General features: G+C 37.9%; 1 protein-coding gene and 1 long non-coding RNA gene across 2 annotated transcripts in view; one reads left to right on the forward strand and one right to left on the reverse strand.

Moving 5' to 3' along the window:
• Positions 1–484: 484 nt before the first annotated feature.
• Positions 485–27,299, forward strand: LOC137089954 (uncharacterized). Its single transcript, XR_010907805.1, has 3 exons — positions 485–607; positions 15,864–15,927; positions 27,164–27,299. It is a non-coding gene; the product is annotated as an uncharacterized lncRNA (long non-coding RNA).
• The window catches only part of fam49ba (family with sequence similarity 49 member Ba), a 30,739-nt gene continuing 21,240 nt past the window's right edge, over positions 18,010–27,508 (reverse strand). Inside the window, exons 5-11 of the mRNA XM_067453550.1 lie at positions 27,249–27,385; positions 21,524–21,601; positions 20,641–20,757; positions 20,320–20,399; positions 20,086–20,212; positions 19,091–19,161; positions 18,010–18,448 (exon numbers count right to left, since the gene is read on the reverse strand). Coding sequence (XP_067309651.1) covers positions 18,382–18,448; positions 19,091–19,161; positions 20,086–20,212; positions 20,320–20,399; positions 20,641–20,757; positions 21,524–21,601; positions 27,249–27,385 — 677 coding nt within the window. The 3' untranslated portion in view covers positions 18,010–18,381. The remainder of the gene's footprint in view (positions 18,449–19,090; positions 19,162–20,085; positions 20,213–20,319; positions 20,400–20,640; positions 20,758–21,523; positions 21,602–27,248; positions 27,386–27,508) is intronic.

Below are 27,508 nucleotides of genomic sequence, written 5' to 3' on the forward strand. Positions count from 1 at the left end.
ATTTTCTTTTTTTACATTTTATAAATGCCATTTTTCCCTGATCTTATTAAATATATGTTTCATCTTTCATTTTAAAGGGGGGGGTGAAATGCTGTTTCATGCATACTGATCTTTTTACACTGTTAAAGACTTGGAATCCCATACTAAACATAGACAAAGTTTCAAAAGTTAAGGTGGACGTTTGATGGACCTTTAAATGTTGATCAATAAATTAGAATAATAATCACTATAGGGTTGTTGGCAATCAAATTAAATAATTTACACTAATTACATTGAATAATGTTATGAAATTGTTTTAAATATATTTTGAACACATAAATAATAAATTTTGGAAAGAATGATACTTTAAACACGACACTAAACCGCCAGTAGGTGGCTATTGAGTCGTTCATTCAAACGATTCGTTCAAACGGCTGATTCATTCAAGAATACGGCAGTTGTTAAAATGAATGAGTCATTGGATCTTTGACTCGACCGATTCGTTCAAAACGCTGAATCATCCATTAATGAAAGACTGTTGCTGTGAGTCGAGCTGGTGTTCTGCTGTGATCTGGAACTATTTCAGTTGCTGAAACGGAACAAAAACGTTCAATATATCGTCTAAATTGTAAGTGAGTTGATTTTAACTGTTTATTGAACTGTTGTGTGAAATCAATGTCGCGTTTTTAACTTTTGTGTGTGCTGCTGCACATATTTGTTTTGATTTCTCCGGGAGCCTCAACAGCGCAACTTAACTAGGCCTAATCTTCTGTAACACTGGGTACATTGCAATACATTCTTAAAATGTTTTGGTTATTTTTGACGTTTTAATCTGGCTCTTTCATTTGCCCCTTCAAAAAAAAAAAAAAAAAAAAAAACATTTATCTTCTTCAGCTCTTTGTTAAATTTTGCGCTAGTTTGCTCCCTGTCACGACGGAGCAGTTAAAGTTAACAGCATAATAATAAAGTTTATTTGGTTATAGATGGATCAATCACTGTATCAGCTCACAGAGGCCACATACTGTGCAATAATACGCGAACGTTTTGGAGAGAAATGAACTCACATGCTCCCAAATATTTTTTGAGGTCGAACCACGCTTATGCGACCAAAATGATCCCAGTTTCAAGCCTTGTGTTAAGAAAACTGAGTTTAATCATTTCTATAAAATGCCAGCCAGTAATAATGAGTCATAGCGACACAGCACTGGTAATGTTGTGAAAACAACATCAGTAATCTAGGCCGTCTGATATAATATGAGATTAACAGTAAAGTGTGAGGAACCCGCATTTTATTTTACACATTGTTGTATAAAATATAAACAGTTTGACTATGGTGGTTCATCTTAATGGGATAGTTTTCAAATATTTTTGTCAGCTGAACCTCTTTGACCAAAAATTGACTTGTAGTAGGGGAGACTGGGAAGGGTTAACACAGGGTTAGATGTAATACTGTACATTTTGGAAAAGAGCTGTGATACCTTGATTAACATCTTATTTTTGAGCTTTTTTATTTTCAAACCCACATGCTATCTAAAAGCAAAGCAAAGCACAACAGTGAGCTAAGCTGTGGCTGTTTGGGCTGGGTATATTTGTAACAGTTTATTAAATGTTATAACCAACCACTATGATGATTCCAATGAGTCCAGTTATCAGTCACGTCCTCTGTTGAGGCAAAGCCACATTTTCAGGGTTATTTATTTTTTATTTTTGTATATTCAGAAAATGTGTTTCCATCATAGTTTATGTGCATAATCTTCTTAACGAGTTTTTTGTGTGTGTGCACATTATTTGAATATATGTGCATCTTGATGTTTCCATCCAGCGTTTTTTTTTTTAATGCAATATCTCAAAATTCACAAAAATAAGTGGATCTTGGAAACCTAACTTGTGACTGAACCCGTATGTGACAGGAATACAGTACACTTACACACACACACACATGCACACTGCGCAGCAATTGTTTTGCACTACATTTAAAATTCTAAAAGAAATACAATGTTTTAGTATGTTTAAATTGTTCATGTTGTTCAAACCAGTTTTTTCTTTGATCTTCGAAGATTTTATGCAAATGTTGGATAGTGTGGGTGTTATTTCAGGAAATCATCTCTGTTACAATTATCCCCAGCTACTGTTAAAAATCAGTACACCCTTAAAAGTAAAGGTGCCAGGAAGAACCAAAAATGGGTGTTTATAGTGATGCCTGGCTTTGAAGAACCATTTTTGGTTTTCCAAAGAACCATTTTGTGAAAGGTTCTTTAAAGAACCATTTTTTTTTCTAACCATTTTATAGTCTAAAGAACTTTTTTCGCACAACAAAGAACGTTTTGTGCAATGGGAAGAATACACCCTGCCAAAGAACAATTGAATAACCTTTATTTTTAAAAGTGTTGTGGGGTAGGTTGTAACAACAGAACTCTTTTTGCTGAGGCCTGTGTGAAGGTGGAGGACAGAAAGTGAGAGCGATTTGCACCTCTGTGGTCTTTAGAGGCAAAAGTTGATCCAGAGAAGAGGGTCATGGAGCCAGGCCAGTCTCTGCCAACATTGACAACTTCCAGGATTTCACTGGAACCACTAGTCTCCAAATGCCTTTTGCACTTTGCCCCCTATCTTTGTGTGGGCAAATAAAGAAAAGAGAGAGAAATACCAGAGGAAATCATATTAGAGGTAATGAGGCTGTTTGTTGACACACGGGCTGCCCACATGGCAGAGCGCTGCTCAGAGGGGAACTATTGTTTGCCTAGTTATTCAAAGTTAAATCATTCATTGCAGACTGTTGCTGAATGCATAAAGGGAAGTGCTGGTTCCTGCTAACTGCTAAGTAAAGAAAAGATATTTGATTCATCACACACACAGATGTGTTTGTTTTTTACAACATGACATCGCAACCGCTTTTACAAGAAATTGTATAGATAAAGACAGAAAAACAGCATTGTTGTGCATATTATTTTCTATTTAAATATATTTTAAAATATATTTTCACATGATCCTTCAGAATTTGTATATGCTGATTTGCTGCCCAAAAACATTTTGTTATATCATCAATGTTAAAAACGGTTGTGCTGCTTAAAGGGGGGGTGAAACACTCAGTTTCAGTCAATCTCATGTCAATCTTGAGTACCTATAGAGTAGTATTGCATCCTTCATATCTCCGAAAAGTCTTTAGTTTTATCATATTTATAAAAGAAATATGGGCTGTACCGAGTCTTTCCGGAAAAAACCGAGCGCCTGGAGGCGTATCGTGTGGGCGGAGCTAAAGAATGACAAGCGCGCAAAGCGATGACGTCCTCAAGCGTGGAGAAACCCATCTATCTCAGCTAATACAGATAATGATCCACAATCAAATCTGAGGCTGAAATAAATTGAACAGGAGAAACGGCAACATCAGGATGTCCGTCTCTGTGGTATGTACTGTATTTAGAGGCCTTTGTGTGCAGTTTATGAGGACATGATTCGGTTTATGGACTATTGTATGTGACTAGAACTTAGAGGTAGCAAGCAAAACGGTTCTTTGGTATGCAAGCAAAACGGTTCTAAACACACTTCTTTGGTATGATTTGGTGAAGTCCTGTGACAGCAGTGGCGTGTAAATCCACTTTGCGACGCGACTGAAGCGATGCCTTGAAGCTTCCCGTCATTTCTGCGTTCAAATCGGTTCAAATGCAGCGCTGCCTTCCCGGAATGCTGTGCTGAAGCGTTGAAGTCGCTCGACGTCACCCATAGGAATAAAGTGGAGCGCGGCGCGACATAAGTGTTCACGGACGACTGGATCTGCACCTGAGAGACTGTTTACAGCGTGCATTTCCTCTCTCTCGCTCTAGTCACGCGCGCGCGCACCCTTCCGGGAGAAGAGCCCGTACAGCCCATACAAGGACCTTCCGCTCTATTTAACGTCAAGTAGACCCATACTCGAAAAAAACTCGCCGAAACTTGTGAGAAACCGGAAGGAGTATTTTTAACACAGAAATACTCCATCAAACGTCCAACATTAGTTTTTGAAACTTTGTCTATGTTTAGGATGGGAATCCAAGTCTTTAACAGTGTAAAAAGCTCAGTATGCATGAAACAGCATTTCACCCCCCCTTTAAGATTTTTGTGGAAAATTATTACATTGGATTACATGTAACATTATATTGGCTGGTTTCACAGACAAGGCTTAAAGGTGGGGTAAGTGTTATTTCAAAACTGCTTTAAAAAAGAGTCTCAGGCTGAGTACCAAAACAATCTTGTAGCCAATCAGCAGTAAGGGGCGTGTCTGTCTACTAATAATGGCGAGAAGAGAGCGCTCGGTGCACATTAGGGCTGTCAAAATAGCTGAAAAGCTAAATTCTTTCTTAAATATTATCATTATTCAAATTCTCAAGGCAATTCTTAATGTTAGAAGGAAAAAGTGCTGTGTTGTCTCCCGTCCCCACAAGAGGGCGAAACAAGCAATTGTAAACCAAATCAAGCATTGCGTCTTTTATTGAAATTAAATGACATTCACTTTTTTTAAAAGTGCATTAACTTTTCAAAGAATTGTTATTAAATAAAATCAGTTTTTTTCAAATAATGAGCATGTAAGGAAAATTAGGTAACAAAAGTGCGCAAAACTGCAAGTGCATCAGTAACCTGAGAAAACACGCAAAATAGCTAACTGACATTCAGAAACAATCCGTTTCCACTCACTAAACATCTACATATTGTTCGTCAAAAACATCACACAGTCGACTTGACCTCCAGCGAGTGCTGGGCAGTTTTTGCTGAGGTATGGTCAAGTATGTCTTAGCCCAGCTGCGCAATATGTGGATATATATATAACGTTACCGCATGATTTTGCCACCAACTGAGAGTATATTCGTCAGATTACATTTATGATTCTGTAGATTCTGCAACAGTCGTTGCCTGCGCTTTGTACGCATGTGTGGGGCGGAGCTATCAAAATAAGGCCGAGACCCTTTTGGGGTAGGGCCGTGTTTGTTTTGGTGATTTGAAATAACAACATCGGTTACCAGAAAGCACTTACCCCACCTTTAAAATAGTCTCAGACTAGCTAAATGCCCTTATTGAACTACGGCCTAATCCTGGCTTAATCTAAACCCTGTCTGTTAAACCAGGCCTAAATGTATTTATAGTCACTTTTGATCAGTTTAACGCATCCTTGCTAAATAAAAGGATTCATTTTATTAATAATTTTTATTAATATATATATATATATATATATATATATATATATATATATATATATATATATATATATATATATATATACATACATACATACATACATACATATACAATTTTGTGTTTTTAATAAAGAGAACATAAAAGTGAACATTAATAAAAAAAAAATGTATGGCATTTTGCATTTTATTGACAAAAGAAGATGCAAATCATGTTAGATTATATGGACAGATGAGAGAAAGACAAATGGCTCTCATTTATTTTGATCTACACACAAATAGAAAGTGCTGTGCAATCATAAACTCTGGATCAGTTTTATCCCACCACCTTCTTGCAGACAAAAGAAAAGACAGTTTCAGACATGGTCATTTAATGTGAAATCATTGGTGATGATTGATCATTATTGATCATGACGAGATTGATATAAGATGAGAGACCCATGCAGTGATTTTACCTCAAGGGCAGAGTTTGTCCTTTAGCATTGTAGGCGTAGTCATGATTGACTTAGTCTCTCTGAGAATTGGTAATCACAAAAGCCATACATTCATATTCATGTCTTTCCCTATAGGTGGTGCTTAAGCTAGTGCTGTTGCTCCACCTGCAGGCCTCACACACAAACTCTAACCTCAGGGAACTTTGACACCTATAGACGTTCAGTCAAATACCCACGATTGCATATAAATGGCAAGGGTTTGATTTATTTGTGTGCCACAGTTTCCTCCTTTTAATTTGTCTATTATTCACCATACACTGATTTTTATGTCTAACCCAGTCAAACTATCTGAAAAATATCCACAGCTTCTACAATATTCATGAAGAGTCACATAATGAGCTATATGTACAGTAGGGCTGTGCAATATATCGAAATTATCCAAATATCGCAAATATATCGCAATATGCATATCGCAACGACACGCAATATCTCAATGATTTTAATAGGCTACTTCAACATTGTGAAAAGTGTACGTTTTAGGTCGACGCACATAGCTGAGAATAGACTGGACACGACTGGTACTTATGGGACTTGTTTGATGTTAAAAAGAGTTATTAAACGCAATAATTTGTGAAAAACAATAACTTGCAGTCTTGCGCTGTCTGACACCCACGCACCGAAACGTGAACGATTTGTGACATAAATGTTTGCTAAAACACAGCTGGTCACTTTCAGAAGTTGTAGCGATGCTTTCTTTTCCCAGAAAGAATGTGAAACACAAATTATTTCATTCTCAGTTTTTAAATATATATATTTTTATATAATTTAAATACATTTTAAACACTAATTGCAATATCGTATCGCATATTGAATATCGCAATATTTAACAAGGCATATCGCATTTTTCTTCAATATCGCACAGCCCTAATGTACAGCCAAAGAGTCATTTAAATTAGCAGACGAAAATAGCGCGCTGTACATGGGCCACTGAATTGACCCTTAGATTAATCCACAAACACAGCATTCATGAGCTAGAGCTGGAGCTGAGAGTCTGGTGGTAATTGATGACGGAGGCATACGGGTGAGTCAGACACAGGCCAGTGTTTTGACTGAAGTGGATTAGGGAGTACACTAGCTAATTACAGTAATATGATTACACAACTACAGCTGGACCAATGCCACCGTCCTACAATCCCACCCACAGTGCCACTCGGTACACCTAAAACACCAGCGGGATCTCTCAACAGCTCTCTTAAAGACACAGTTCACCCAGAAATGAAAACTTTGACCTACATTTTTTAACACCCTGTGTCTATACCGGCTAATTTGGTTGTTTATGCTTTCGGCTGTTGATATCCATGTACATGGAAAATTAAGAAATTAAAATGTTTATATATTCTTGTGTAATTGGGGTCAGATTTGCTAACTCCCCCTGAACCTTTGTTTAAAGTTTAACAACATTTAAAGGGTTAGTTCACCCAAAAATAAAAATTAGCCCATGATTTACTCACCCTAAGGTCATATGACATTCTTCTTTCAGACGAATATAATCAGAGTTATATAAAAAATGGCCTGGCTCAACCAAGCTTTATGATGAGAGTGAATTGTTGCCTTGTTTATAAAGTCCATAAAAGTGCATCTATCCATCTATCCATCATAAAAGTGCATCTATCCATCCTATAACTGCTCCACACGGTTTCGTGGGGTTAAAAAGGCCTTCTGAAGCGAAGTGGCGCTTTTGTGTAATAAAAATATATCCATAATATCTATATCAAGACTATCTTTGTACTATAGACTAAAATAAGTAACTTCCGGTGTTTTGTTTTGCTCTATCCTCTGCGCTTTTGCGTTCGTCAAGGGGTCAAGGGTTACTCTTTCACTTTAATCCATATTTATCCGTATGACAATCTGTATATTATAAAGTTTTAAATATGGATATTGTTCTCACAAAAATGCGCAACTTCACTTCAGAAGGCCTTTATGAACCCCCCTGGAGCAGTTATATGACGGATAGGTGTACTTTTATAGATGTATTTTTATGATGGATACATGAACTTTTATAGTAAGTAGATGCACTTTCATGATGGATAGATGGACTTGGACTTCAAAACAGAAACAGCCATTCTCTGCCATTATAAAGCTTGGAAGAGCCAGGACATTTTTAAATATAACTCTGATTGTGTTCGTCTGAAAGAAGAATTTCATATTCATCTAGGATGGCTTGAGGGAGAGTAAATCATGGGCTAATTTTCATTTTTGGGTGAACTATCCCTTTAAGGATCTAGTACTTTCATCCCCACTTTTATTTTACAATTACAAATCTATTTTGCAATTTTTTTTCAACCTCCAGATCAATGAGAAATTTCCAGAAAGACTCTGTAGAATTCATCTACACTCTAAAAAAATCCGTAAAAATGGGGCACAATGTATAGTATTATTTTGACTGATTTTTCCATATATATATATATATATATTTTTTTTTTAACAGGTGTTTTACCTGTGTTCATTGTGTTGTGTTTTAGGGTTAATGTCCATAAAATTACTTGTATCCAAATATCCAATCCATCATGAACATATATCCAATATTTAAATCATTGTATTTTAGGGCACTTTCTGCGTCTCTTCGACCTCTTCATGACAGATCGCTTCCTGTACTCCTCAGTTGTAAGTCGCTTTGGATAAAAGCGTCTGCTAAAGGTAGAACTGTAAAAATAATGGATAATGTCCTGGTCATTTTCATTTTTTTTTTTTTTTTTTGCTTTTTTGAACATGAACATAAGTCAGAAATTAAGTGTTAGCAGTGACATGTTTTAAAAAAATTTCCCAACAAAATATAATCCCACAAAAAAAAAAAAAATACAAAATAGCACATATAACAGGAAAGTAAATAACAAATACTCAGATCATTAAAAAGATATTCCTGGTCATTTTCAGTTTTTTTTATTACAGAATTTATTTATTTTCTTTTACATTTCCTTTTCTTTCCCATTTTCCTTACCGCTTGTTTTTTTCCTCTTTTCTTGTGTGGCCCTTTTTTTTCTTTCTGCTGCAAATGTCTTTGAGTGGACCTGAGAGACTTCAGAGCGGACGTCCCATCAGGGAGCGCTCCTTGTATGCGGTCCTTCCATGCTGAGGGTCCTTCCGTTAACATTGACAGCATCTGCTGCGCTCAATGTTAGTGTGATATTGAGTCTAAGATCAGATCTGTAGGCTTGAGATACACTGTAAAAAAAAAAGTCAACCTGAAATTTTTAAGTACAATCAACAATTGAATAACTTATTTCAACTTAGATTATGTTTAGCTGGCTTTAAATTAGTTGCATTTTGTATAACTTGTAAAAAAAAAAAAAGTTTAAAATGTCTTAACCGATTTTGATGAGGTAAAACAATGTAAAAAACACATGTTGTCATAACTTATTGAACATATAGTTTTTTACAGAGTAGGAACGGTTTGGTGTAAATCTGGAGTTCTTATGGGCTTCTTCCTCATCTGTACGTTGGGTCACCATATGGATTTACACAGTTTCACAAGTTACTGCTGCCATCTGCAGATTCAAGGCTGCACTTATTCATGTCATCTGTTTCCCAATGACAGTCAGTACACACACACACACACACACGCATACACACACAGACAGACAGACACGCGCGCACACACACACACACACACACACACACACACACACACACACAGGGAAATAATAGAACATGTCAGAATGTGTTGCAGGATCACAGCAGAGATAAGTCCAAAAAAGCCCGCTTCCGATAACAGGATGTAGGAGTGTATATATACCAAATCCAGCCGGCCTAGGGTTCGCAAATCCTACTGACTCACTCAGTCCAAACATTACAGTGGCATTAGTTTCCAGCTTCCAGCTTCATTTTTCCATTTAAGTTCCAGCATTAGGATGTTTCACTTCTACTTGTAATAAGATTCAGAATCTCAGAGGAGGTCAAACATTCCTGCAGTATCACACACTCTCAGCCATTTAAGGTCAGAAACCTTGGAGTGCACTTGTATTTTTGAATGCATATTTCTGGACCAAGTAAAAAATTGTCTCAAAAAAGTCTCCAAATATTGGAAATGTTAACAGGAAATGACCATAATAGATATTATTATTATTAATATTATTATTATTATTATTACTATTTAGTTTTAACATTTTTATTACATGTATTGTTATAATTATGACTTATTATTAATATAATTAGTACATTTATTGTATTATTAAAAAATATATATTATTAGTTTTGTTAAAGTTAGATAAATCGTATGGATGTGCATTTATTTAAACTTTCAGACCCACGTTATATTAGTATACTTTAACTACTATGTAATAACATTTAAATTAATCATTTGATACAATGCACTTCTTGTGTACATGCATGTTTTTACATTGTACTTAAATAACATAAATTAATTAGATGTAGATGCATGCAGGTATCTTTTTTTTGTTACATTTAAATTACACAGTTGACCCTTCCCTTACACTAGGGCTGCTCGATTATGGAAAAAATCATAATCACGATTATTTTGGTCAATATTGAAATCACGATTATGTAACACGATTATTTCACATGACTTTGGGAATGTGTTGCATTTATTAAAAAGACACCTTTCAACAATTCTTAAATTGAAATTGTAACATTTGTTGTACTTTATGAACTATTAAAATAAATAATATATTTAAATCAAAGTATAAAAGTATTCAAGTAAAAATGATAACTACAAATAAATAAGATCAACAATAAAGTGCACTTCCACAATCTCTTGAAAACAAGCAGGCAACATCTTGGCAAAATATATTCAACAAATTCCAGCTAGTAACGCGATCAGAATATTAAAGGCTGGCTCACCATCAGCACCCAGAATTAACAGCAAATAAGTTAACTAATATTTAAGACAGAATAAAAATGACTCAAGTCAACATGCTGGTTGGGCTGCTAATGGGACACTTAAAAAGTAGAATAAATAAAAAGAAAAAAAGCAAATATTTTAAAATAAGAAATCTTTTGTAACAACAATATACACTACTGGTCAGTAATTTGGGGTCAGTAATTTTTTTCCTTTCGTTTTTTTAAATAAATCAATACTTTTATTCAGCAAGCATCCATGTGTTAAATTGATCAAAAGTGATAGTAAAGAAAATGTATAGCCTATTATTAGAAAATATATTTTTTTATTTTGAATAAATGCAATTCTTTTTAACCTTTTATTCATCAAATATATTGGGCAGCAGAACTGTTTCCAACACTCATAATAAATCAGAATATTTGAATGATTTCTGAAGGATCATGTGATAGTCACATGTGACACTGAAGACTGGAGTAACGATCCTGAAAATTCAGCTTTGCATCACAGAAATAAATAAATTATAATTTAAAAAAGTTTAATAAATTGAAAACCAATTATTTAAATTTGTAATAATATATCACAATGACTTTTTTTGTCTGTATTTTTGATCAAATAAATGCAGGCTTGATGAGCAGAAGAAACTTCGGAACCGAATCAGGTATTTTTTGTGTCCTTCCGATTCCACCGGATAGGGAGTTGCGTTGAATGTAGAGTGTCTGTTATGGGTGCCTGGGTTACGGAGGATGTTGAGAGGGTTGTGGATTGATGTTTTTGTTTCTTTATTAGATTGTCATAGGTCACTCTGTGTTTAATGTTTAAGTGGTTAAACAGATTCGGGGTGTTCCTTTGCGTTGCAGCCACTATGTAGCAAATCTTGCACGTAGCATGTTTCTGCTCGTCGTCTGAGTCCTTGCAGCCAAACTGTTGCCAGACAACAGAGTTGGTTTTGCCTTTTTTTTTGCTTACCAAACACTGCTGTAACTTCCCTCATTCTGCCATCTTTACTCGCGCCGAGTTTTTAAATTCCAGCGGATGATATGATCACAAGTCACGACCTGAGAGAGTTTTTGGCTTCGGGAGGGGCGAATGTGCGTGTGCCTGTTTCATTCAGAACGCAAGACGAGTGTTCTTGCAAAACAGAAAATGGCAAAATAATCGTTTTTTCTCGATTATACTATTTTGGTGATCGTTGGGAGCCAATATCGAAATTGAAATTCAATTAATTGCACAGCCCTACCTTACACCTAACTTTACTCTCAAACTAACCCACACCACCACACCTGTCTCTAACTCTACCCTTAAACTGACCCACACCACCACACCTGACCCTAACTTTACCCTTAAACTGACCCACACCACCACACCTGACCCTAACTTTACCCTTAAACTGACCCACACCACCACACCTGTCTCTAACTTTACCCTTAAACTGACCCACACCACCACACCTGACCCTAACTTTACCCTTAAACTGACCCACACCACCACACCTGTCTCTAACTTTACCCTTAAACTGAACCACACCACCACACCTGACCCTAACTTTACCCTTAAACTGACCCACACCACCACACCTGTCCCTAACTTTACCCTTAAACTGACCCACACCACCACACCTGTCCCTAACTTTACCCTTAAACTGACCCACACCACCACACCTGTCCCTAACTTTACCCTTAAACTGACCCACACCCCCACACCTGACCCTAACTTTACCCTTAAACTGACCCACACCACCACACCTGTCTCTAACTTTACCCTTAAACTGACCCACACCACCACACCTGACCCTAACTTTACCCTTAAACTGAACCACACCACCACACCTGTCCCTAACTTTACCCTTAAACTGAACCACACCACCACACCTGACCCTAACTTTACCCTTAAACTGACCCACACCACCACACCTGTCCCTAACTTTACCCTTAAACTGACCCACACCCCCACACCTGACCCTAACTTTACCGTTAAACTGACCCACACCACCACACCTGACCCTAACTTTACCCTTAAACTGACCCACACCACCACACCTGTCCCTAACTTTACCCTTAAACTAACCCACTCCACCACACCTGTCCCTAACTTTACCCTTAAACTGACCCACACCACCACACCTGACCCTAACTTTACCCTTAAACTGACCCACACCACCTCACCTGTCCCTAACTTTACTCTTAAACTGACCCACACCACCACACCTGACCCTAACTTTACTCTTAAACTGACCCACACCACCACACCTGTCCCTAACTTTACCCTTAAACTGACCCACACCACCACACCTGACCCTAACTTTACCCTTAAACTGACCCACACCACCACACCTGACCCTAACTTTACCCTTAAACTGACCCACACCACCACACCTGTCCCTTACTTTACCCTTAAACTGACCCACACCACCACACCTGTCCCTAACTTTACCCTTAAACTGACCCACACCACCACACCTGTCCCTAACTTTAGCCTTAAACTGACCCACACCACTACACCTGACCCTAACTTTACCCTTAAACTGACCCACACCAACACACCTGTCCCTAACTTTACCCTTAAACTGACCCACACCACCACACCTGTCCCTAACTTTACCCTTAAACTAACCCACACCACCACACCTGTCCCTAACTTTACCCTTAAACTGACCCACACCACCACACCTGTCTCTAACTTTACCCTTAAACTGACCCACACCACCACACCTGTCCCTAACTTTAGCCTTAAACTGACCCACACCACCACACCTGTCCCTAACTTTACCCTTAAACTGACCCACACCACCACACCTGACCCTAACTTTACCGTTAAACTGACCCACACCACCACACCTGTGCCTAACTTTACCCTTAAACTGACCCACACCACCACACCTGTCCCTAACTTTAGCCTTAAACTAACCCACACCACCACACCTGACCCTAACTTTACCCTTAAACTGACCCACACCACCACACCTGTCCCTAACTTTACCCTTAAACTGACCCACACCACCACACCTGTCCCTAACTTTACCCTTAAACTAACCCACACCACACCTGTCCCTAACTTTACCCTTAAACTGACCCACACCACCACACCTGTCCCTAACTTTACCCTTAAACTGACCCACACCAGACCCTAACTTTACCCTTAAACTGACCCACACCACCACACCTGTCCCTAACTTTACCCTTAAACTGACCCACACCACCACACCTGTCTCTAACTTTACCCTTAAACTGACCCACACCACCACACCTGTCTCTAACTTTACCTGTATCCCACCTCAATATCAGCAAAAGTGTTTTGCAATACAATATGAACACAAGTACATTTCACTTTTTTGTTGTTGTTGATGTAAGCAATAGTAATTAAGGCCACCTAATATAAAGGGTGACCAAACTGTAATATGTGACCTCTTAAACTACTCTTCTCTTGTCTTTTTGGGCTTGTCTTTACTACTTTTTCTTGTTGTGAAGACAGAGTTTAGGCTGCAGTGAGAAATATAATGAACATATGGTGTTTACTCTACATTACAGTGGCCATACGGTGAGGTAGTGCTCTGGAATTATGGTTCGCGCACACAGCGGTATTGGCAGGAAGTTATCAGCCGTTGCCCTTCTCACAGAACACACAGAGCCAGGAGTAAATAGACAAGAATTTGGCCCCACACTAGCCTCCTGGGAAAAGTGTCCAAGCTCATCAGGAAAGCCATTTAAAAAAACAGTGTGCTTCCGACTAGGAGAGAGAGGACAGCGGGGGCAAAAATCACACACACCGCAGTGGGGAAATTATGAGCCTGTTGATGACACACACACTGAGCAGCCAGACAAACAGGAGAAAACTGTGTGTGTGTGAGTGGATGAGTGAGAGAAAAACTCGGCAGAGGTCATGGATATGATGGTAATATAAACTGGGAGGGGTATCCCGTGCAGATGGAGCGTGTTCCCAGAGGGGTGAGATCAAATACTCCACAGACTGTTGAGCAGGGAATGTATTATATTACTCATACTTCTGTAGAACAAACTCACACTTCCTGGGCTGGATGATTTGGGAATCTCATTCTGATTATTCTAGCAGAGTGAGCTGACCATCCGATGGACAGCCTGGAATTTCTGTGGCCTGTTGCACAACGCTGGTTTTGTGACCAAAATATATTTTCGATGCTTCAAGAGATTCTAATTAACCCACTGATGTCTCATATGGACTACATTGATGTTTTTATTCCCTTTCTGGAAATGGACAGTATAGTGTGCATACACTTGCTTACGCTCTGGGACTAAATATAAAATATCTTAAACTGTGTGTGAAGATGAACGGAGGTCTTAGGGTGAGTCAGTGAAGGGTTAGTTCACCCAAAAATGAAATTTCTTTCATTAATGACTCCCCCTAATGTCGTTCCACACCCGTAAGACCTCCGTTCATCCTTAGAACACAGTTTAAGATATTTTAGATTTAGTCCAAGGTCTTTCTGTCCTTTGAATGTAAGTGAATGCCCACTTCACATCCAGAAGGGAATAAAAACATCATCAAAGTAGTCCATGTGTGACATCAGTTGGTTAGTTAGACTCTTTTGAAGCGTCGACAATACATTTCGGTCCAAAAATATAAAAAAAATACAAATTTATCCAGCATTGTCTTCTCTTCCGCGTTCCACAAATAAATAATCAAACGGTCATGATTGAAGATTCGGATCGAGTCAAACTGCTGAAAATTACGTGACATTGGCGATACAAATCACGAATCAATACGCTGATTCGCGACCGTTTGATTCTTTATTTGAGGATTGAAATCAAACGCAGAAGAGAAGACAATGCTGAATAAAGTCGTAGTTTTTGATATTTTTGAACCAAAATGTATTGTCGACGCTTCAAAAGAGTAACTAACCCACTGATGTCTCATATGGACTACTTTGAGGATGTTTTCATTCTCTTCTGGACGTGGAAGTGGGCATTCACTTACATTCATAGGACAGAAAGGCCTTGGACTAAATCTAAAATATCTTAAACTGTGTTCTGAGGATGAACAGATCTTACGGGTGTGGAACGACATTAGGATGAGTCATTAATACATTTCTTTTTTGGGTTAACATATGGGCAACATATGGGCACTCCACCTATGGGGCATGTTGTCACATTTCACTTACATTCTTTCCGGGTAAATCGAGAAAAAATTATATAGCTACAATGTAATTAAACAAAATCATATAATTGTACTAGACGTATGAAATTAATGTGGGGGAAAATAAACAGTGGATTGACACAAACTGAGAAAGTACAAAAGCTTTAGGTTATGCCCCAGAATCTGATACCGACATCACTGAATAAGCATAATATGGCTGTTTAGGGGTTTCGATTGCAAGTATTTTAATCTCAGTCTGAATGTGCTTTAATAACGGATGACTAGCCTATATAAATAATGTCGTAATGGTCATATCATTCCTTTATGCAGGTGCTGTCCATATCCATTCTTGAGAGCAGTGGCCTGTTGCACAAAGCTGGTTTCAGTTACCCAGGTAAGTTCGAGATTAGTTTGCGCAAACTCTGTTTTTTTGGGCTCAAGAAGGTGGATTGGTTTTTAGCGGTGTCCATCACCATGGTAATGTACACTACACGGCTAACCTGCTCTGGAGCCGGTTTTATCCTGGATTAGAGATCGCAAACCCAAACTGGACCAATCAGCTGCAAGTAAAGACACAATAAAGCCACACCCCCTGTATCTCACGTTCCAAATTTGCAGTTTATAGTGAAAAAAACGTTAGAGATAAAATCGCTCAATTGTTTGGCGCTAATTATTTATTATATTTATATTATATTAACTACTTTTAATGGCCCCACTTTATTAGGTGGCCTTAAGTACAATGTACTTACTGTGTTCAAATTGTATTGCAAAACACTTTTGCTGATATTGAGGTGGATACGGGTAGAGTTAGGGACAGGTGTGGTGGTGTGGGTCAGTTTAAGGGTACACTGTAAAAACAATTATTGTTTTTTGTTGGTTTAACTTAAAAAAGTAAGTAACCTGGTTGCCTTAAAATTTTGAGTTTATTGAAATTAAAACTTTGAGTTAATACAATGAAGGAAATTTGTGTAGAAACGTAAAATATTATTGTTTCTGAACCACATAAAAAATGGATAAATCATGAAAACAGCACTATTTGGCATGTTTCACTGCGTCATCAGAAATACAACAAACACAATTACCCAATATGCTTACACAATCTTTTAATAATATTTTAATAAAGGTTGTCGAATCTCAAAAAATGTTCATTGTATTAACTCAAAATTTTAAGGCAACCAGGTAACTTTTTTTCTAAATAATTTTTTACAGTGTAGGGTTAGGTGTAAGGGAAGTGCCAACTGTGTAATTACAAATGTAATACAGAAATTAATTACAGCTGTAATTACATGCAGGTATTTTTTTTTAATGTAATGTAAAAACATGTTTGTACACAATAAGTGCATTGTATCAAATGATTAATTACAATGTTAGTACAAAGTAATTAAGGCCACCTAATATAAAGTGGGTCCCTTTTGATTAATATAATATATTCATATAATTATTATATTAATTAACAAGTAGACAAATATTAATATAAATGCGTAAAACATGCATTCATAATTATTTTAAACAACATGAATTCATTTGAGCTCTTTGTAAACCTATAATGATTAGGCATATTTCTTTGATTCACAGCATTGATATAGTGAGATATTCTTTACACTGCCTTCTCAATCTTTCGCTGCAGTGTTTATTCCTGCTTTGTAAACGCATTTACTTTCATGATAATTTTCTAAACGATCTCTCAATCTCCAGAAGAGAAGTGAATCAAACGGACACTGTGATTGGCTGTTTGCCGCACATGTCCCTTTCAGGTGCACGCGCTTGAGAGTTGATCGCTAACTCTGGATTAAACCTGAGTTGACAGAGAAAGTTTATACCAAGCTTTGAGAAAAGGTTGAATTTGATCTAAACCAGGTTGGATCTATCTGGATTTATCAACTCTAAACCTACTCTGAAACTCTGGCTTTGTTCAGCTATCTTCATAGCCTAGAAATCTAGACGCACCCTAGCGGCAGCAAATTTAATCTGCCCGCAAGTGTCGTCTAGGAACTCTCAATACCCTTCTGAGCTGTATTCCTCTCAATCTGGACAGGCCAATCACGTCGTGTATAGGGAGGGAGTTTGAAAGACAACCGTTTATCCCACCCCTCAGATTGAGCCGTCAATGGTGAGTTTCCAGACCAAACATCTTGATGTGGGTCTGGCTTGTCAGGCTACTATCTTTTGTTCAGCTAGCTTCATGCAACAGGCCTCAGAACATTCTGGTTTTGGTTTTTAGGAGAAAGTTAAAGACATGCCAACTCATAACAGGGGAAAACAATTTCTCCAAAGAGAGAGAAAAAAACAGGAATACAGCCTGGAGTGGACATTATTATATAATTCTGGAGTGGACGCTGTCAGGGGAGATGAATAATCCTGAACTCAAAAGGATGTGGGTTCAGAACTAATGGTTTTGTGCGTTGTAAAGTGGTGAGAGTACAGAGTGACTTCAGGAAAGGAAGCCCTGCCTGTGTGAGCTGTCAGACATACACAGACGTTCATTTGGTTAAAATAGCTTTATTCAGTTCAAAAGACTCATGTTAATAAAAAACAAACTCACAGTCATTTATGTCATTAAAAAAAGCAAAATATCTGGGCACTCAGTCAACTGGAGGAAATATGGGAAGGGACTGAACTAAGCTCATCTTTGTTGGATGGCCACACAACAAAAAAGCGTGTTTGAAATCTAAAGGTCACATGACTTAAAGTCTGACAGTGAAAGTAAAAAAAATAACAAATTACAAAAGTAAAATTAGACTGATAACAGTAGCTGCCACAAGATACATGGCTATTCTCATCGTATTACTAGAACTGCTGAAGCGTCTCATCCAGTGTATTTGAGAGGTAATACTTTAGGCAGACACAGTCAAGCTTGTAACATGTTTTTGATTTGCTTGGAGGTAGTCTCATCGTTCAAATGTTTTGTTGTGTACCTGTGAGAGTCAAGGGAGAACCTTTAAATGCACTGAGAATCATTCCACACCAAACAGTTTTCAGCAGAAACAAAGTCGTATATGGATGTCCGATCAGGCATAACATTATAACCACCTTCCTAATATTTTATGCAGCCCCACACGGAACAAACGGAGATGCTCTGTGTATTCTGACTCCTTTCTATCAGAACCAGCATTAAGTTCTTGAGTAATCTGCGCTCCAGTATCTCGTCTGTTTGATCGGACCACACGGGCCAGCCTTCGCTCCCCACGTGCATCAATGAGCCTTGGCCGCCCATGACCCTGTGGCTGGTTCTCCACTGTTCCTTCCTTGGAGCACTTTTGATAGATACTGACCACTGCAGACCGGGAACAGCCCACAAGAGCTGCAGTTTTGGAGATGCTCTAGCCATCACAATTTGTTCTATGTCAAACTCACTCAATCCTTGCGATTGCCCATTTTTTCTGCTTTTAACACATCAACTTTGAGGACAAAATGTTCATTTGCTAACTAATATATCCCTCACTAACAGGTGCCGTAATGAAGAGATAATCAGTGCTCTTCTTCACTTCACCTGTCAGTGGTCATAATGTTATGCCTGAGCGGTGTATGTAATGTTATACAGTGTAAAGCGCACAGACCTGAGGGCATTGAGAAGCCCCTCCACACTGTTAGGCGGCTGATATCGCAGAACTTTAATGCATCCTTTCATCTGTATCATAAAACAAACGACAATAACATTATGTACTTGTATTTTTAATCAGTATATAGTTTGCTTTTAATTAGGGTTGTCTATATAGCAGAATAGTTTAGTCTAGTAATTTAGTTGGTAACACTTTACAATAAGGTTTCATTTGTTAGTTAACAAGTCCATGTTAACTAATATAAAAATAACAATAATTCTACAGCATTTATTAATCTTAATTTTAACAATTACTAATGCATTTTTAAAATCAAAAGTTGTATTCAGCATTAGTTAATGCACTATGCAATACCGTGAACAAGCAGTGAATTACTTTTTATTAACTCATGATACTACTAAAGGTTAATAAATACTGTAACAAATGCTTTGCTCATAGTTAACGTTAGTTAATACATTAATGTTAACAAATGAGACCTTTTTGGAAAGCATTATCATTTAGATTAATATTTTGCATTTAATCAGAAAGTACTGATATAAACACTTATGGTAACACTTTATATTAGGGTTCAGTTATTAACTATTAAGTAGTTGCTTATTAGCATGAATATTACTAGTATATTGGCAGTTTATTAGCACTTAGAAAGCACATATTAATGCCTTATTCTGCATGACCTTATTCTACATCCCTTAATCCGACCCAATACCTAAACTTAAACGCTACAAAAACTACCTTACTAACTATTAATAAGCAGTAAATTAGGAGTTTATTGAGGCAAAAGTCGTAGTTAATAGTGAATATGTGTTCCCCATACTAAAGTGCTACCACAGTTATTTGATGATTAAATGCATTATTTTTTACCACTGTGTTTAATTGACAAGCCCAATTAACCTATTCATAAAGATACAATCAGATTTCCAATTGGACTTAATCAGCTTTATGAAGTGAAGTAAAATTATTACATTTAAATAAAATAAATTTGACTAAAATCATACATCAATTTTGGAGGTCTTTACGAAAGCTCCAGCTGGATGGACATAATCGTATAAGATGATCACTCCCACCATCACACGCAGACAGAATAACACTGTGTCCTCACTGGCAAAACGAGTGCGGTACTCCCTGATCAACACACACACGCACACAGACACACACAGGATAAATTACAAAGTTACAGCCTGCTACAGAAGAAACCAAAGCACAACGATTAAACAAATGTTTTAACTTACGGTGTCTCTAACATGACTTTACACACACTTGCCATCGTACTCAGGCAATCCGTTGTGTTCTCTACGGGGAGTTCTGCATGCTGGTCAGATAGAGAGCAAAATGTATTAGTTATGATGGTTTGTAATGAGAAAAGTGATTTGTTAGTGAACGTGTATGAGAAGAAACATCCTTGTGTTACTGAAGTACATTATGCATTTTCTGAGACTGATTAAGTAGAATATTCATGAGCATCTGGACTTGTTTGTCTATTTATTTTGCATACATTTGAGTTGTGTGAGGCATGTTATAAATCAAACTACAACGGTTTTACAACCACCTACCTTTGATACAAATTTTGTTGTGGCATCGCTTAACGTTTTCAGCATGGGCGTGGCATTGGCGTAGAAGAGAGACATGCGATTGGCCAGTTCGTTGTCAACCTCATTATGCTCTTCTGCCTGCAGAAAGAACACACACAGGTTTTTTTCAGCATCTAAATGTGAGAAATCCATACTTTTGAAGATTTAAACTAAAGGGGTCAGTTAAGGCAATGAGCTTTTTGGAGGTTATGGATGCGCTTTTCCTTGCTCAGCTTTACTTAAGTAGTTAATCGTGGAAATGGATGTGGAAATTGGGCAGTCTGGTGTGCTGAAAAAGCATTTTTAGCTGACTTGAAACATTTCATTCATTACTGTATGCTAAAAATTGAATGTAAATCCTGCTTAAACCCACAGACTGCAGACATGTCCAGAATTCCTAATACGTGCTCTTCCACAGCCCAGCTCATGTTTCATGAGATGAAAGCGGCTGTCGTAATTATTCCTCACGGAGAGTGCTTTTAATTGGCGAGGCAGGGTCAACGATCCTCTGTGTCAACCCCTGCTGAGCCGCTCCCTGATGATACAGCACACGCTAATGAGACTGAAGTCGTTAGCATCTCCACGTCAAACCAACCTACTTCAGCCTTGTGTCAGCTAAAAGATAAAAGCGGGCAGGAGACGGAATGAAATGAAAAGCAGGAAAAGATGGAGAGAACGAGATGAATGCGATACATCTCATGTTTTCCTGAGTCAGGATCTTGTGCCGCTCAGCCACCTAATGATCCAGACCATTAGAGAACAGAATAGCTCCCATTAACCCCTGGGACACGGGGGAACGGGGTATTACTAAAACACAAGCCGTCTGATAATGAGGCATATTTCCATACAGAGCAGGTTGACTCACTGTTTGGTTGATGATACGCATGCGGCTTAAGGTCCTTCTGTAGTAGCTGAAGTCATTCTGGATGGCGGGGTTGGTCATCTGGCAAGAGAACAGATAAGCATTTAAATGCAGAACTGGCAGCTGAAAATTGTATTTCTGCTGAATATGCGAATGTGAAACATGTAAACACAGCATTCATGCATTTTTCATTTTACTGTGAATGTATGCATTCAAGTGAGCAATTTTAAAATCAACTGAGCATGTGGCCATTGCATCTACCGCGGAGTCAGACTTCCTCAGTGCCATAATCTAGACATTAACAGATTCCCATTAATACGAGTAATTGGTTGCAACTGGACTTTCTGTTCCAATAGTTCAGCTAATTAGCTGAATCACTTACGTGCAACTAATTGGATACAAAATTCAGAGGCTTACAAATAAATTCTATCATACACATTGTCTATAGTAATCGCATTATGTGTGATTGTAGAAAACTGAGATGTTTGAGGTTTAAGAATAAAGCTGCTTTACTGTATGAGCAACAGAATTCACACAAAATGCATGTGATAGATTTTGTGAAATTTTGTAAAAATGTTTTGATCTTGTAATGTTTAATTAAAAGGTCATAACTTGATGTTGTGGAGACAACGACAGACTTCTCTCGGCTCTTCCACAATCATTTACCCTTGAAAGCATAGATTCATTCATTCAGTCTCTCCACCCTTTTTCAACTTTTTTTAATAACATATTATACTTTGTGTTAAATCATCCCGACAGTAAATACAAAAATACAACAACGAACGATTCTAATACAATGGCTGAGTAGCCTGATGTGGTCATACTCAATTCTAGTCAGAATATGAGTCTGAAACTGCTCCATTGGGCTGTGATTATGGGGCGTGTTTCAACCGAACCAGGATAGACCTCAATTGGACAGACGACAACCAATCAGAGCAACGAAGCGACGCATTGTCATTCAAATGTCAACAGAGCTCAACTGCACTGTGTTGCCAAGTCTGCGTTTTTTTTCTGCCGGTGTTGTAAAAAAATTAAATAATTGAATGATACACAGAGTACTTACCCAACATGATCATCATTTCTGAGAGGAATTGTGAAGGTGATGCAGATACTAACAAGCTCTCCGTTTAAATGGACTGCATTTATATAGCGCTTTTATCCAAAGCGAGTAATCCGTTTAGGATTCGAACAAATATAATCCAAGCCCCTTTGATGACGTGATGATTACGTTACTGTTGATCATCTGTCCGTCGTCGTCTAAAGCCCGCCCTGATGATTTCATTGGTCTGAACAGTTTCTGTTCGGAGATAATCACTCCTCTATGGAGCGAGGCCCGACCTACAAATGTTCTGGGCGGGGCTAAGTTCGTCTGGCATCCAGTCTAGAAAGTGACGGCAAATTGGACATCTTTCTCTCTTCTGACTGTTGTAATAAATCGTTCTATTTTTTTCCCATTTTGTAAAGTTGTGGAAGAGCTACAATGGATTTTTATTTTGCTATTGGATCAGATGGGAATACAACATTTTTATTTGCTGTTGTCTCACGTTCTAAGTTTACTTAACTATGATGAAAAAGTCATAGTTCATCCGATACACTTGTATGTACGTCACAATTCAGAAGAAAACATCTGTCGTTATTTACATTTCATTGTGACTTTAAAGTTGCCATGAAATGAATATTTGAATGACGTGACTTCTCTATAGTGACATATTCCAGACTTCTCCACTCAATCTGCTTAAACCTGCCCCTTTCTTAGGCCCTGTTTACATCTGGTAGTGTTTTGATCGATCGAATCATAAATAGACGAGGGAGACACATTCCCTTTAACACCTGGGCCCTCGTTTATTCCTCGTAGGAAAGGCTCTATATTTTGTCCTACGAATTAATTTCAGAATGTGCAATAAAATCAGTATTTCATAATTTAATCAGTTCTTACACACACGAGTAAGCAATCATTGTGGATAAATCCCACGTTCATAAGTACCATGCTCGTTCACATTCACAGTCATTAGCATTCGGAAAAACATACAATAAAACATATATGGTGACAATACTTCCCTTTAAAAATCACAGGACTGTGTTTCTACTGTACCGCAATAATGACAAAAAGAGCAAAGAAGAGGAACTGACAAACAGAATGAGTTGCACATCACGTTTAACAACGACAAATTTGCATTACAAATGATTTGCATGTTAACAGAATGAAACCCTTTTCTAGTTACATCATTAACTTTGTTGTTTGATGGTGCTTTTATGCCGATGGGGGTCCGGTCTATGGCTCCAATAATGTTTGGGAATCTGGAGATAGCGTGAAAGCCACATTTGATTTCGGCTTGTTGAGGATTTCTGTAAGGGAACTGCATGTAGGTTGGGGCCAAGGAAATAATTGCATTTAACATTCGTCACAGCTATCTTTTATAGGGTTTGACACCAATTACGCATCGTGTTTAAAACTACAAAAATGATAAATTGAATGTTTTATAATTAAAGGAAACACCGGACATATGTGGATTGCTTAATCCATTTTGTGATACTCTTAAATGTCATGGCGCTGACATCTTGGGACAGAGTTTGCGCAGTAGTGAATTCGGGACCGGTGTTATGACAAATCCTGTCCCCCTTGTGAAATCGTGTCCGCTTAGGGCCCGTTGTGGTAGCTGTTTTAAATGCCTGATCAAAAGCTGTTATCGCGATCAAAAGCTGTTTTACATGGTTCTGGAAGCAATTGTTTAAAAATAAATATGAATTCATTGTCATACTAAGTATACACAAACAACATTTATTTGATTGTTATAATGGGAGCAATAACATGCCTAACATATAGTCAAATATTTAAATTGATAAACTAAGTAATAATGCCAATACAAAATCATAATGTATAATGTAAATAATAAAGTATATATATTTAAATGAACAGGTGCTCAAAATAAAAACAACAGGATTTTTTAAAACTGAATAAACTTGAGTATCAGTATCTGTTCTCTAACTGAACTCAATTATTTTATTACTATAAAAAAAATCTAAACGGCGGTGGGGGCGGGGCCATGGTGGGAAAGTAATGTAGTCTGAATTGAGTCTGAACAGCGTCAACACTGAATATCATGGCAAGCCTAGTAGATCTCACACTTTGCCTGAATCTGTTCTTACACACTCATTATGCACAAATCTGTTGATAAATGAGGGCCCTGGTGTTTTAATCCGTCTCTTTTGTCCACTCCTGTCTTGATTTCTCCGAAGGGAGGGGTCTACGTGTGGGTAAATGTATAGGCTTTTTCAGATCTTTCTATCTAATTGAGGAAATAAGCTCACGCAATTTACATATGAAAGTGACCGGAGACAAAAACATACGGAGGGCAGCAGATTTCATTTCTGCTCTGACAGCCGCAAAAACCACACTGAACGCTGTGAGTGCGTGTTAGAAATCAGGCAGACTGAGAGAACAGTGTGCTTTGTACATTGTTCATCTTCAAACTAAACTTAGGACTTCAGCCGACAAAAGTGAGTGTTAAATCCCGTCGGACTAGTTAGCTTCCCTTAACTCCAGCAAATATAGCAGACAGTAGCCTTTAATAGTGCCTTCTACTGACTTACTGAAGAGATCAGCGGACTACTGTAAACAGATAAATAGTTAAGAACATTGTTGTTGATTAAAGTTAAAACTATGATGAAAACGTGTTGTGTTTGGGGCTGCGCCGTCAGATAGACAGCAAAAGGTGTAGGATTGTATCGATTTCCTTAGAAAAAAGTGAATATATCCAGCAAAACCTGTGGGTGAGGAGGCTAAAGCGAGTGGACGTCGTCAAAAGTGGCGCTACAGAAGTTTTCTCAAAACGGTCCATCGATAAAATCATAGCAGAGCATAATTATCTTCAGCTGGGAAATTTAAGACTAATATTAGTAAACTTTAGATCTCTTTTAAAGATCGAACTCATTGCCACATTGTCACTGCCTGGAGTAAAAGTAGGAAGAGACTGAACTTCTAGTGTCACGTAGGCTACTGATCGAATGTCTGGAAGAAATAGGAAAAGCAAAACATAGTAGTAGGCTGATGGATGATTGATGCGTGTACCACACTGGCTTCCTCATCACCGCAAGTTTAGTTTGAGTGAATGCCTAACGTTAGCGGAGGAGCGCTAGTCTACAGCACGCTATCCTTTTGACCGTCAGAAGCTCACGTCTGTGCCATCTGATCCGACCCCAACCGAGCAACAGAAAACCATCATAGCCTTTTTAGATATCAGGGAAATAGACCATCTACGATAGCCTAACATATTGTAAGTCAAACAGCAACAGTCACTAAAATAACTACTCAATGGTAGGCTGAGGCTCATTTAAAAATTATAGTAGTAGACTAGCTCTACATCTACTGGAGCAAGGTTAGGCATTTCATGTATTGCTATCTCCTGAATTAGTTAATCAGTCCTTCAATGTTAACTATGTCTGAATCCCAAGCAATTTACTAGTGTTGCCATAGGAACGCTTCGGCTTTTGCCACCTAGAAGATCGTTTATTACTGTTTTGACGTATTTGTCGTATTCAGTTATTTGTATTTACTAAATACTGAATTGTGTTCAAATACTGTAAAGATAAGATACTGTTTTTTAACATGAGACTTCTTTCAAAAACATAAAAATTTGTAATTTAAAATGATCATTTAAAATGTAACAGGCCTTTGTAATAATGTGCCTTTGGGTCTCACTTTCTATTGTTAACTTTATTCTAAATAAACTACAATAAAAGGTATTTCTTTTGTCCTGTTCCTTAGCTCCCTTTCACATTCCTGACTCATAACTAAATTATTATGCAGCTCATTATGTGGGTCTTTTGTTCTCTCAGGTTTAAATCCCCGCATTATTATGATCATTCATACCCCTTAGCATACAGGCTTTGTAAAAAAAAAAAAAAAAAAAAGTGTTTAAATTTTTTTATTTTTTAAACAAAATTTAAAATCAATATATTGTTCATTAATGACTCCCCCTAATGTCGTTCCACACCCGTAAGACCTCCGTTCATCTTCACACACAGTTTAAGATATTTGATATTTAGTCTGAGAGCTTTTCGTCCCTCCATTGAAAATGTATACAGTATACGGTCCCTTTCCAGAAGAACCAGAAAGGGAATAAAAACAGTAGTCCATATGAGACATCAGTGGGTTAATTAGAATCTCTTGAAGCATCGAAAATACATTTGGGTCCAAAAATAACAAAAACTACGACTTTATTCAGCATTGTCTTCTCTCCCGGGTTTGTTTTCAATCCTCAAATAAAGATTCAAACGGTTATGAATCAGTGTATTGATTCATGATTCGGATCGCGTGTCAAACTGCTGAAATCACGTGACATTGGCGATCCGAATCATGAATCAATACGCTGATTCATAGAGGAGAGGCAGAATCCCTCGGACTAAATATAAAATATCTTAAACTGTGTGTGAAGATGAACGGAGGTCTTACGGGTGTGGAACGACATTAGGGCGAGTCATTAATGACATAATGGGTTAGTTTGCCCAAAAATTAAATTTTAGAGGTTAATGGCCAGCTGTGTTAATTGCAGATTTTAGGGGCCTGAGATGAAAGGCAGGACACTTCATTTTTGCTCCTTACACCTTTGCTCCATATTATACCTAATTGTTGTGATTTCACAGTCTTTTTTCCGAAGCAGATGATTCCAAGGAGGAAATGACTGGAAGAAAAGTGCAGAGTAGGTGTGGCCAGAGGTTGCCTGGTTACCTTCAGCTCATCGAAGCGCAGCGTGAAATGCAAAATCTCAGCGAACTGCCGTGCCAGCGCCTGCTCCTGCTCCAGATGCTGAGTTGGGCTGCAGCGCGAGCTCGTGAGGAACTCCAGCAGGCCCTGAAGAGCGTCTTCTACAAGAGACAGAAGAAACAAAACTGATAATTATGATGCTGAATAGAGGAAAGCATACTGGGTTATGGTCTCCCAGTTTTAAACCAGACCACAGTCTGCCCTATGATGTTTCACCAGTGTCT

Source organism: Pseudorasbora parva, chromosome 9 (genome assembly GCF_024679245.1).
Source record: "Pseudorasbora parva isolate DD20220531a chromosome 9, ASM2467924v1, whole genome shotgun sequence".
In the NCBI taxonomy this organism is placed as follows: Eukaryota; Metazoa; Chordata; class Actinopteri; order Cypriniformes; family Gobionidae; genus Pseudorasbora; species Pseudorasbora parva.